The sequence below is a fragment of the Microtus pennsylvanicus genome, chromosome 12 (genome assembly GCF_037038515.1).
Source record: "Microtus pennsylvanicus isolate mMicPen1 chromosome 12, mMicPen1.hap1, whole genome shotgun sequence".
NCBI classification, from domain to species: domain Eukaryota; kingdom Metazoa; phylum Chordata; class Mammalia; order Rodentia; family Cricetidae; genus Microtus; species Microtus pennsylvanicus.
Genome location: NC_134590.1, coordinates 72,908,809 through 72,922,481, shown reverse-complemented (window position 1 = coordinate 72,922,481; position 13,673 = coordinate 72,908,809). Strand labels below are relative to the sequence as shown.

At 41.1% G+C, this 13,673-nt stretch overlaps 1 protein-coding gene across 7 annotated transcripts in view; it reads left to right on the top strand.

Annotated features, from left to right (window-relative positions):
- The window catches only part of Cobl (cordon-bleu WH2 repeat protein), a 222,777-nt gene that overhangs the window by 81,288 nt on the left and 127,816 nt on the right, over positions 1 to 13,673 (top strand). For 4 of the 7 annotated variants that reach the window (XM_075944377.1, XM_075944380.1, XM_075944374.1 and 1 more), the window contains exons 3-5: positions 2,237 to 2,447; positions 4,306 to 4,534; positions 10,853 to 10,950. In XM_075944377.1, coding sequence (XP_075800492.1) covers positions 2,237 to 2,447; positions 4,306 to 4,534; positions 10,853 to 10,950 — 538 coding nt within the window. Of the gene's footprint in view, positions 1 to 2,236; positions 2,448 to 4,305; positions 4,535 to 7,295; positions 7,341 to 10,852; positions 10,951 to 13,673 lie in introns of all 7 variants that reach the window. The other 3 variants (XM_075944376.1, XM_075944378.1, XM_075944373.1) reach the window with 1 other exon arrangement.

Genomic DNA, 13,673 nt, shown 5'->3' with positions numbered 1-13,673 from the left:
TTGAGTCACCACAGGGATGCTGGGAATCTAGGTCCTGTACAAGAGCAGCAAGTGCTCCTAACCACTGAGCCATCTCTTCAGCCTGAAGATGACACCATTGTATTGTTCCATTACAGCTTATCTTTCCACAGTGCCAGTTTCAGGGTAGTCAAGAGTTGTGCCCATGAGCTTTCACCTCTGACCTTATTTTATTTTATTGAGCCACCAAAAAGAAAACCCTAGCACCAAAGGATTCAACAGAAAATCATTCAAAGAATAACATGCCAGCCGGGCGATGGTGGCGCACGCCTTTAATCCCAGCACTTGGGAGGCAGAGGCAGGTGGAGCTTTGTGAGTTTGGGACCAACCTGGTCTACAGAGCTAGTTCCAGGACAGGCTCCAAAGCCACAGAGAAACCCTGTCTCGAAAAAACAAACAAACAGACAACAACAAAAAGAATAACATGCCAATGCTTCTTAAACTCCTCAACAACAGCAACAAAGAATGGATATCTCCAAATATCAGCACACCACAGACTGCCATCCAAATGAACAGGGCTGAAAAAAAGAAAACTCAGAAAAATACCAGCAAAAAAAAAATACATGGTTATTTTAGTATTTTTTTGAAGAGATTTCTTTTGTGGAAGGCTTTGCTATGGTACATGGCAGTGTGTTTTCTCCTTTGACTTTAAGTTCTGTGTAGGGAGAGCAGTGAGTGTGTATCCAAGCTGGAAGAATCAGAATTCACAGCCCGGCTTATCCTGCTCATTCCTTAGTGTATGTGTGAATGCTGAAGGTGTCCTGGTCCCTCCTACCCAATGTCTGGGAGAACACAGGGTACCAGCTTCATGTGAGTTATTGTTGTACTGGTTGGCGCGTGCTGTTAGCGTCTTCTTAGAAGGAAGATGTGGTAAGTGTTGCCCTGGAGACAGTCTTGAGTCTTTCTTTGGATCAATCAGATGTCCTGGATGTTCATTAGGTACAATAAATGGATGAATAAATGAATGCGGAATGGGGAATTTCGGAGACTCTTTTGATATGGTATTTGCTCAGAGCCAAGGAGGGAGGACCAGGAAGTGTTGTTCTAGTCATCTGTAATATTTTCTGAATTAAGCATGTACTTTGTGCATTCTTCTTCATTTTCTTAACTCTTTGTCTCTGTCTCTGTCTCTCTCTCTCTCTCTGTGTGTGTGTGTGAGAGAGAGAGAGAGAGAGAGAGAGAGAGACAGAGAGAGAGAGAGATTTCTATTGTTTTGAAGTAAGTTCTTAGTATCTATTATGGTTAGAGATTTTTAAATCATGATATTGAATTTTGTAAGATATTTTTAATATGAATTGAGATGTATATATGTTTCTGTGGTTAATTTTGATGATATGATATATCACATTATTTATTGACTTGTCCTTATATATTGAACCAGACTTGAATTCTAGAAATAAATCCCATTTGTTCATGGGACGAATCTTTTTGCTATGCTATTGAATTATATTTGCTAGTATTTTGTTGAAGATATTTTTTCCTCCCTGTTTGTTTTGGATGGCAACCTGTGGTTTGCTGATATTGTAGTAGGGAGATTGTTAATTCTTTTGTTACTATTTTTAACGAGTTTAAGAAACATTGGTGTGTTATTTGATTATTTTGTTTAATTTTCTGTTGTACCTTTTAGTTTTAAGTTTTCCTTTTTGGTGAGGTTTAACTTGGTGAGGTGATTCGATCTCTTTATTTGTTATTGTTATGTTCAACATTCTCATTTCTCTTTGATTCAATCTTGGTAGATTCTATCAGTTTCTATTTGTTAGCTCATTGTTCATCAAAGTACTATCAATTTGTTTCAACTTAAAATTTAGTCTTTGCATACTTTATATTTACAAATAACTGAAAAACCAATGCCATAGAACCATAGCTTGTATAGTTTTTGCTTCTAGAATTTAGATAGTAAACCTAGCAGATCCATGGATTTAGCTAGAAATGGAACTCTTATTTTCATCTCTTATGATTTTGAAAGGTTGTTAAAATTTTATTTTTCTTTTAGTAATGTTGGTTAGCATTGAAACTGTTGACACGTCATCATGTAACCATGAATAAGAACTCAAAGTTTTTAAATTGCTGCTGTCGTCCTTGTCTTCTTCCTCTTCCTCCTCCTCCTCTTCTCTGGGCTTTCTCATGCATTCACTGTCTGTCTGTTCTGCCTTACTCAGTTAGACAGAAAGGAGCCTACAGCAGTCTTGATAACCATGATTTGTCTTCTCCTTTTCAGCCATGCAATGATGGACCTCCTGGTTGACCTTTGCCTTCAGAACCACCTGAATCCTTCTCATCATGTCCTGGAGATCTGGTCTTCTGAGACCCAACAACCCTTGAGTTTTAAGCCAAATACTTTGATTGGGTCCTTGAATGTACACACTGTACTTCTGAAAGAAAAAGTCCCTGAAGACAAAATTAAGCCTGGCCAACCCAAGGTGCCTGAGGTCAGTGGTGCATGTGTGTTGTCTGAGGATAGACAGATTTGTGCACAATGTGCAGAAGTGCTAGCAAGGACAAGCTTGTTCTTGGTTTGAGTACCTAACATACAGTGCTTTATTGAGGTTTCTTCTTCTATGTCAAGTGAAGGTAGGTACTGACTGGATTTGCTACAGGAAATAAGAACTTTCCAAATTTACTAATGCTTATTGTTGTAATATTGATCGTTTCTTCTTATAAAGTTGGAACTGTTGTAGGGCAAGGTATCCGTCAGAGCTACCTTGGAGATGGAAGTGTTCCTAAATCTGCATTTCCCAGCATGATAGTCACAGGTCCTATGTCACAACTGAGCACTTGAAATGTAGCTGTATAATCAAGAAATTGATTTCTCAGTTTTGCTGAATTTTACTTAATTAATTGGTGACCACTTTCTTGGCACACATATTTCTAGATGTCTTTTAGCCCTAAGAGTCAGAGCTCCATAAAAGAGTTTACTGTCTAGGAGTGAGAGAAAGGATAGGCCCTTTGGAAAATTTTAATTTTTATTCTTTTCTATTTGTTTTTGATTCTGAGAGAGGAGAGAGAGGGCAGGACCATGAAGTTGGGTGTATAGGGAAGTAGATTGGATCTGGCAGGAGCTGGGGGAGAAGAAAAGAATATGATCAAAATATATTATTTAAAGATTGTTTTAGGAAAATTTGGGAATATTTAGACTGTTGTGTTCAGGGAATATCTTAGTTGTCATTTTACTGCAGCCATTAATTATCAAGTAAAATTAATCCCAAATTCTTAGAGTGCTTTGTAATATGGTTTTAAGGATGGTCTTTAGGCTCTAGTTAAGGCAGTACTACCTGGATCAGATTCTTGGAAGATATACTCAGCTTTCTTGCTTTCAAAACTGGCAGTTAATTTCTAGTTTTTAGTGATTAGTAACATTTAATTGGTGCTTGTCCACACTAAATCTGTGAGAGAATCTCAATTATACTTCAAACAAAAGCAGTACTTCATAGAGAAAGGACCTCTTTATATCCTTTGGCTTTTCTTAACTGCCTAGACTCCACCAAGAGTTAAGTCCAGATTATGTGTGTGGTTCCTCTTAAAGAAACCCAGGCTGGAGCAGTGCCCCATATTTGCCCTAATTTACAGTTCATTAAGTCCACCAAGCCTGCCACTCAGAGCTCAGAGGGACCATGACCTTTATCTGTCACTCTTCTCACAAGCTACCTTGACCTTTGCAAGGTCTTTGCACCCTGTGGAGAGCAGTGAGCGTGAACTGAAGTAGTCCACATGGAGCTTGGACTCCTACAGGTTCCTGATGGGACACTTAGTGTCACTGTAGGTACTTATAATTGTTTTTTTCTGAGTATTATATCTGGTATTTGAAAAAGACTAAACCTATTTCTGGCTTAAAATAGTGTATATAATGCCTTTATATATAAACATATATTCACATGTTTATGTGGATATTTCGACTTCTTAAGAAAGCGTTTTTGTCTTGTAAGACTTAGTCTTAAGACTATTCATACCTTTTACAGAGTGTTTTCTTTCATGTGCTCAAGTCTAAGCAGAATCTGCAAAAGATTGTACACATATAGGATTTGAATTTCAATGCCTCGCTGAGGTCAGTTTCTCCTATTGTTTAGTAGTTGCTAATTATGAGAGAGAACCTAGTAAATATCTAATATTCCATACATTTATTTTTCAGTATTCATTATGTTATTTTTCTCCCAAACCCACCAACTCTGTGGAAGAATGACCAGGGGCTGGGAAAGTCCTGCCATACTTAGTTCTAGAATTAAAGCAGAAATTAAAGCAATTACAGAAAGATGCAATCATAGAAGTTTTGTGTCTGGTGTGTTCTTGCAGAAATCCGTGCGCCTGGTAGTGAATTACCTGAGGACACAGAAGGCCGTCGTGCGTGTGAGCCCTGAGGTGCCACTGCAGAATATTCTGCCAGTCATCTGTGCAAAGTGTGAGGTCAACCCAGATCATGTGGTTCTGCTCAGGGACAATGTCGCTGGGGAGGAGCTGGAGCTGTCCAAGTCCCTGAATGAATTAGGGATAAAGGAGCTGTATGCCTGGGACAATAGAAGAGGTGAGGCTCACCATGATGTACATACCCTGATGCATAGTGCCTCGGACATGAGATTTGAACACAACCCTGTATTCTCTTCTTGCAGCTCTCAGTAGCAACACCTAGAAATGGGTATCGGAAGCTTCAGGCACCTTGGTTTTTGGCCAATAGTGAAGTAGGCAAAAGAGGAATTTGGCTTCTTGCCATATTCTATGATGCTAACTATGTTCCTCCCTCCCACCTCTGCAAATGACTTTGGCTTTCTGACTTTGAGTAATAGCAAATAAAAAGAAATGGTGAGGGGAAAGTACACCTTCCCACTCAGAGACCACTTACAACATTGCTTGAGTTTTGATCCATTTGTCATTGCTCCTAGACTTTAGCCTCTGCTTGTATCTAAAATCATTTGCCCTAAGAACATTGACTATCTTCTGAAATCAACCAATTCTGGTTCCCGTGATCAGTCCTACAGACAAATTTTACACAGTTTATTGCCTAGGCTGCACCTACGGTGTAGATGTAGCACGATCATCATGCCGTAAATGAGTGGCAGCCCCTGTGTAATGCTGGCACTGAAATATGTAATCAGATTTTTACAGCTGGCATAAGGGTTTGAAGTTTTAGTTAAATGGCTATCAGGAAAAAACAGAATTTATAGTCCTTAACGTTGTAGTTTTAAGATGGACTTTCAATTGTCTGTGGAGCTCTGCCCTTGGTCAAGGCCAAGCTGTCGCTACCATTAAGTCAGAGCAGCTGCGATTACCTGCAGGGGATTCTCACGATAGTGGTTGGAAGAACACTACTGCTGCCCTTGTTATTTATTCTCCAGAGAGACTGGACTTTTAAAAGTAGACAGTTGGTCTTTTATATGTTCTTCTATAGCCTTTCAAATACAACTTTTAAGATAATTTATTCTAATAAAAATGTGTTTTCCTTCATTGGCAAATATATTGTGAAAACAGTGCTCATAGTGTCTTCTTTGGGTCCAATCCATACTTTGCCTTATCTCAATCCACCCTCTCTCTGGGGATTCTGGGGTCATTCCCCCATTTGACATGGAAGAAAGGGTTTTAGTTCCAAATAGTATAAAGTACATGGAGTAGTTAGACTCCTGGAAAAGGTACTCTGAAGATTAGAACATTGTAGCTAATCAAGTTTATTGCTGCACGTTTGTGGTACTTGAGGTTGAACTCCGGACCTCATGCATCAGCTTCCAACCAGTATCTTTTAAAATCACAGTCAGTAGTGCTCCCAGTGTCAGCAGCACAGATAGGAGTGCTCCCAGGGTCAGAAGCACAGACATGAGTGCTCCCAGTGTCAGCAGCACAGACAGGAGTGCTCCCAGGGTCAGAAGCACAGACAGGAGTGCTCCCAGTGTCAGCAGCACAGACAGGAGTGCTCCCAGGGTCAGAAGCACAGACAGGAGTGCTCCCAGGGTCAGCAGCACAGACAGGAGTGCTCCCAGTGTCAGCAGCACAGACAGGAGTGCTCCCAGGGTCAGAAGCACAGACAGGAGTGCTCCCAGGGTCAGCAGCACAGACAGGAGTGCTCACAGGGTCAGAAGCACAGACAGGAGTGCTCCCAGGGTCAGAAGCACAGACAGGAATGCTCCCAGTGTCAGAAGCAGTCAGTAGTGCTCCCAGGGTCAGAAGCACAGACAGGAATGCTCCCAGTGTCAGAAGCAGTCAGTAGTGCTCCCAGGGTCAGAAGCACAGACAGGAATGCTCCCAAGGTCAGAAGCACAGACAGGAGTGCTTCTGTGTTCCCATGTCAGCAACATAGATCCAATTGCTGAGGGTATGTTTGTTTGGTTACTTTTAAACTTAGATTATAGGGTGTTTTAGAGGGGGGAAGTGTCTTCTAATATAAAAGGAAAAGAAAATCCTAAAAAAAAAAAGAAAGAAAGAAAGAAAGGAATGTAAGAGTGAAAGGCTTGAACACCTAGACTTCTATTACACACTTTCACTTGGACATATCTTAAAGAATAGATGCCAAGCTGCTTTTTGGCGAAGTCCCGTTAAGTCTGCCTCTCTGTTAAGGAGAAGCCCCGCTGCTCACAGGTGTCTGAGACATGGAAGCTGACACCTTCAGCAGGGCCAGGACACTGAACACAGCTCTAGCAGGGCCATGGGGAGCTTCAAAACATAAAATGCACCAATTTAGCCTTTCCACTCTTGACCAGAACTCCAAAGACCCAGAATACCTCACTCTCTGCCATGACAATCTATCTCCTGACCCTGGGGTGGGGACACCTCCCAGCCCAAAGCCAAGCGTATGCCTTTCACCAGTACCATGCCTGTTTTGATGTCTGTCATCTCATCCTGCTAACCCCCAAACATCTAGAAAAGAGGAGCATTTTCCTGAGGGTGTCGTGGAGGACCCTTCTCTCTTTTGAAGCTTATCTGCAGGGCTGCTAGGGATGCCTTTGCAAGAGGGTGAGGAGCAGGTAGTAACCCCTTTTCCTCCAGTCCTACAGCTGCTGGAGAAAGGGGAGACGGCAGCAAGAGCTTAAATGATGTTGGCCAATGCCTCAGCCATCCGGACTCTGATGCATGCTTGAAGAATCCCAAGGCTCTGCTGCCCCCTGTGCTCACAGCAGGTCTAGCAGCCTGTGCTGGGGCAAGGAGTCCAGTCTTGCAGAAAGAGGCCAGCTGAATATGCCCCTGTCACTTTTGTGGGCGTTGTAACCCACCCTTAAGGCTGAGGGAGTAGTTAGAGTTTTGGTCTGGGCTGCTGCCGACCTCCAAGCTGTTCTCATCCTCTCATTGCCTGCCTTTTCCAGTTCTTCTGACCAAAACGCAGTCCGAGCCTTCCCTGAGCTATCAAGGTACAGTGAGCTCACAGGCTGCACTCTGCATGGCTGCCGATGGGAGGGTGCACGGAGGTGATGTGTGTGTTCCCCAGAGGAACTGAGTTTGGCTTGAGGCCCCTTGGGCATGGGATGGAGGCTTGCTGGGTTGACATGAGGTTACGGTTTAAGGTTTTAGTTTCCCAGTTGTTGTAGACAAGAATGTACCTATGTGAGAATTTGCTGTGTTGCTTTAATTCGTAGAAATGGCTGAGACTGTTGAAGCCTGTGGCTCAGAACTTCAGCTGGAAGTTCTAACATGACACCAGGTCCCTTTGCCTTGGCTTGTCTGTTGTTCTGACTTTTGTGCTTCCTGCCCAGATCCGCCCTCCATGCTGCAGTGTATGTGGCAGTATGGGACTGATATTAAACCCCGTGTATCATAGGAATATAGGTATGCAAAGGGTTAGTTCAAGTCTGGCACTTGTTTAGAAAGTCTCTGTGTATATACATGTACATTCTCATATATATGAAGAGAGTGCAAATATTTACATGCATGTATTTGTGCATATTTGCATAAGCATATACAAACATAAACATATATGTATTGTGGTTTTAATGAGCCTTTTAGACTGTACGCATTCCCATATGAACATACATATTAGAAAAGTTAATATTCCGATGAGTTTCTGCATTTGGCAGGAAGTTTATCATTTTTGCTAAAGTATTTATTAAAAGATAATAAATGATGATTTATTTTAAAAGCATTTAATGAAAGGAAAAGCAACATTTGCGTGGAGCCCAAAGTTGTGATGGGTGATCTGAGTGATATCAGGGGCTGAGTGTCCTTTTTGCCAACCCATAGCTGACCTTCCTCATCAACAACAGGATTTCGTGCACAAGCATTCTCTTTAAGGAACACCATTGTTCTGAATGCTCGTGACACGTGAAGGCTTTAGTCATTCTGGGAGATTGGGGATTTGGGTGGACTGGGACTGGAGAGAGGTAAACTTACTGCATCCTCCTTTACTGCCTTTGTCTGCACCTTAAGGACAGGCTATGATGAGAATGCCCACGTGGGCCATGTGGGAACTCACCCGTGTTCTCTCTTCCACGGACTTGTTTGGTGGCCTTTTTCTGGTCATAGAACTGCCACCTTTCCACTTTCCCCATCTAGACAAAGAGGTGCTCTGGATTAGATTCGGGGGCATTTACACTTTCTCCTCCTCTTGTGTTTCTCAGCTCACTCTTATCATGTGTCCTTCACTTTAACGTGTCCAAATAGGGATTGCTTTCTTGGAGATTAAGTGTGAGCCTTGAAAATAAGTACAATGTTCACACGCATGATCATTCAAATGATTTCAGTTTTCAAACTACATCTCCCCAGGGAAAGCTGTCTGTCCACAGCTCAGTGCCCGGGCAGAACAGCAAGGTATGTGGAGATCTCTGATGCTCAGCTCTAGCCTTTCTATGGTTTTTGTCTAGTGTCAGGAACCTCTCATAGGTCCATAGGTAAAGCCTTTAGAAATACGCCGTCAGTTTGAGGCCCAGGTTGTGGGTGTAAACTTTGAGGCCCTGCTATACCATACAGTTGTTGGACAGTGGCATGAAATGCCACCTGTCCAAACACTGTGGTTCTAGTGCCAGGACCATACATGACCCTTCTTCATGGAGTGTCCTCAGTCCTGTGGCCAGTCACTTTCTATTCATGACAAGAAACAAAAACTTCCACTTGTTTACAATCTATCATTTTTGTGGGTATTATAGTTTGGCCTATATGACAGCAACATATTTTCTTTCTTGTTTGTCTATGGGGTTCTACAGTGTTATCAGTTTTAATGCATCCTTGTCATATACCATTCAACTGTAAAAAACAGTATAAACTAGAAATGTACATGTTAATGCATAAACATGATATTACTTTGTGCTATAAGTATTTTCTTCTTCCTAGTTCCACACTGTGTGATGGTTTTGATGTGACTAACTTATAATTATGTGTGTGCATGCGTATTTGTACAACTGCATCACGTGAGCAAGTCCTTTGGTTGCTGTGTGATGCAAAGCCCACTAATCTCCTTAGAAGCATGTCATTAAGAGTTCTGGCTTGCCCAAATAGGACAAAGGCCCTGCATCCTGCAGGATGGCTTAAGAATCACTGGGCCTGGGTTTAGCTTTGTTGAATGGAGAGTATTATTTCATTACAAATTTATTAAATGCATTGACTTTTATGTTCTTTAACTTAGATAATGAAACCACACATTATTACATACAAACATTAATGGATGTTTTGGGGTTGATATACTCATGGCAGTTTGTCTAATCCCACCAGGAAGCATTTCCACCAGTGGTCTCGAGGTCTGGCTGGCCTGCAATTGGATCTGGGAAAGTTGATCTTTCTACCCTTCACAAATTACCTGTTTCGTTTTGGGTTTTGTTTGCTTTTCGTGTTCCCCAACTCTGTCATTGTGTTGGAAGATAAGGGCAGGGTAAATGCCCTAAATAAGCAAATAGGAGAATGTAATTTTAAAAAGGAAATATTTTGCAACTAGAGAGAAGACGGCTCAGTGGTAAAGAGCACTTACTGCTCTTTCAGAGGACCTGGGTTTGGTTCCCAGAACTTATATGGCTGTTCCCAACCATCTGTAACTCCAGTTGCAGGAGACTTGACGTCCTCTTTGGGCCTTTGTGGACACCACACTTGCATGCAGAACACAAGCATACATTGTAGGGAACATTAATACATGTAAAATAAAATGAACTGGATTTTAATTGAATATAGAGGAAAGATTATGGTGAAAGAATGATAACCAGTACCCCTGGGGGTCTGGTTTAAATACTACCCAAATCTCTTGCACTGTTCCTCCATGTTCTAGGAAAGAACAGGGGGGTTCATGTTTTATTTAGCATTTTTAAACCTTGCTTATAGCTTATAAGGCAGACTGGTTTTTCTTTTTTTCACATGTCACAAATCTTGCAGCAGTATAATTTGATTGAGCAGCAACAGGCCGCCTCTTGCTCTTAGAACTTCAGCAGTCAGTCCAAATAGAAAAATCATTGTCAGTCTTGGGTGAACACTGCCTTTGCAGACTCAGTACCAAAGCAAGTGTAAAAGATCAGTCACATTCACATTAACTGTGGTAAAAATTGTAATATTTTGATTATTTTTGATTAGGTAAAACCACAGCTAAGTTTTTTTAATGCAGCTGCTAGCAAATGTAAAATGACACAGTTCATCTTCGCCTTCTCTTGAAGAGCATCACCGTTGAGCTTCCATTGATTTGCTTCTTTTCATCTTCCACAAGGACCAAGCCACTCTCAGAGAAAATGCCGCCTAATACTAAAAACCTGTGTAAGAACTCCATGTGATTTCTTGTGGGCCAGAGGGCTTTGAGGTAGCGCCGAAGGCTTTGAATGAAATCGTGATGACTTTCTCCTTAGAACTAACAGATTAAAGGATTCCGTTAAGGCTTTAACAAGTGAAGTACTTAATCTCCTTTTTCAAATGCTGAAAAACACAACTTCTTTTTTTTTTCTCTCTCCTTCTTCTCCAGAAATGTTCAGGAAATCATCACTTGGCAATGATGAGACAGATAAAGAGAAGAAAAAGTTTCTGGGATTTTTCAAAGTCAATAAAAGGAGCGGCAGTAAGGTAGTGCCAAGTGCGCGTGACTCTGGGGTGGAAAGGTGTGAGCCTATCTGGAGAGTTTTCTAAAGAATTCTGTTCAATGGTCCTGACCGACCCTTCACTCTGTGCTCCAGGCAGTTATTTCAGATAAAGATGTTTAGTCATTGGTAGAGTGGTAAACCTCTGGACTCCCCAGATCAAGGTGAGCCACACCCTGCTGGGTGCCCACACTCTCACAGCATGCTGCAAGACTCAGCACACAGCTCATAGGCATATGAATGAGTGAGTCTGGCCTTACTAAATATATACCTGGTCAGTCTCCCTTCCAACTTAAAGTAGGCAGTCTGGGAGGGCTGCACTCAAGACCATTTGTATTTGTCTGGAACTGGCCCGTTTTCTAGAGTTTTTAAATTTTTTTCTACCTTCTTACCATGACATGAAATCATTGAACACTGTAAGTTGTTTTTGATCTTTTTATTCTTCGTTAAATAACTCTTTATATGTGTATTATAGATGTAATATTGTACAATAACAAAGTCATACTACAAAGAGTTAAAGTGACGGGCTTTTTGTTTGTTTTTGTTGCTTTTCACTACTCAGAAGAGCCTCAAAAATGTAAATACTGCCTAGCTACTTGGCAAAGAAGACACTAACACTCTTCTTTTAATAAGTGTATTTTACTATCATGTAATGTCTGTTCTTTGCCAATAATTATGACTCAAACATTCAAAGTTGAGGGTAGAGTGATGGCTTCGTGAGTAAGCCTATTTGCTGTGCAAGCATGAAGACCTGAGTTTGGGCTCCCAGCTCCTTATAGAAAACCAGACACATGTGTGTAACAAACACATATTCCAACCCCCCCCACACACACACCGTTTTGGGTTTTTTTTTTCCTTAAAGAAATGACCAATGTAAGTAACTAATATTAATACCATGTTCTCAGTTGGCACAGGCTTTTTAAGAGTGAGGAAGACTTTCAGCTCTACTTTGTAGGCCTGTACCTCTATGCTACATAGACATTTCCTGCTCTTTCCTTCTTCAACCTGCAACCCTAAAATTATGATTCTCCCTGTGGTTGCTGGTGATGGTGCTAAAACTTAGAAACATAACCTGCTTTGCCAATATGCCTGAATGATGCCAGGGTCTGTCCAGCTGTGGAGGCACCCAATGCCTTCCACTAAGCATAGGCTACATAGAACTCCAACTCCTAACAGCAAAACCCTTATGTCTTTAGAGATCTCACAGTCTTTTCCTCCTTCCTGTGACACCTTGGGCTGGTTTTCTCATTCTGATTTGTGAATGATGGGGTATATAATTGTATATTTTTGTGCTCCTTACCATGCTTTTCTGTGTTAGCTGAGAATGTGTGCTCAGGCTATGTCTCATTAGTGAGATCTTTTTAGCCTTGGGTAGTTCACTCCCCTACTCCTTTTCTTCCTCTTCCTTTCCTGGCCTCTTTTCCTCTCATGTGTAGTATAAATGAAATTAAAGAATCAAAATTCTTTAGGGCTCTTAATTGTGTTTTTGTCCCCCGTATTGTTTAGATGAGCTTGCTGGAACTGCATTTTCTGCTGTTCCTTTGGTTATCAGTTCATAATGAAACCACCATTCCCCATCCCTCACCTTAGATCTAGCTGATTCTGCAATTCTGTCATTCTGTGAGGCTAACCCCAGAAGATACACTTGGTTTAGCCAGTAAGGCAGCCACCAAAGCTTGAGGTTCAGAGACAGCCATATAACTTTTGACAATTAGAAAGGGGCTGACACCAGGAACCCATGACTGTCACTGAAAGGCAGTGCTGGTACAATCTGTTCTGTTCATATAAGGACCTCATCTTTTCTGTCTTGGACTTCCAAGTCATTTTTCACTTTCTATATACCTCATCTTTCATTTATTACTGCCTTATTTAAATATATTTTGCTCTAGACCTCCACTGACTCAGCCTGTCTTTATTGGGTTACCCACTCTGCGTATGTATATGTGTGTGTATTTGTGTTTGTCTGATGCCTACACTTCCTAGCACTTTGACTCTCTCCTTGTTATAGTTGGAGGTTTTTGCATGCTAAATACTTCCTTACCTAGTATCCCTAAAGACCTGGGAGAGAAGAATTATCATCGCATTATACAGGTCAATATGGTTGTGCCTTTGTAATTCAGTCAGTTATAGCTTAATAAATGTTAAAATGAACACCTTTCTAAGTCCTTTATGATAATAACTCATTCACATTGTATAATGCTTAGCAAAACTTTCCTTATCTACAAAAAGCACGTGAAGTAACCTTAAAACGATTCTTAAACTCCTGTGATATGATGACAGACAGGCATATACATGTCTCAGTACAGAATAGCATTCAAACTGAAGTTATATTCTAGTGTGTTGCTGTTAAGAAAGAAAGAATAAGGTGTATATTGGTGAGTGAATGTTATGTCCAGAAAATGTCAATAAAGTGTATACCTTAAAGGGACATAATTTTGGTCCAAGTAAGTGAGGGAAATAACATTGGTCCAGTGTTTTACATTTTAATTATTAATGCATACCAATTTTGTATTACTTTGGCATCATTTATTCTCTTATACCAGTTGTTTTCAAAACATACCCAAGTATCATCTTAAGATATAATCGAAATTGTGAATTCTTGGGTCATGTCCCCTGATTCTCATTAGGCAGTCAGGAAATTGAATTTTCTAATTAGCTCTCCCTACCTGATCGTGTGGCTGGTGATGTATTATTGTTTGCCTTTTATGG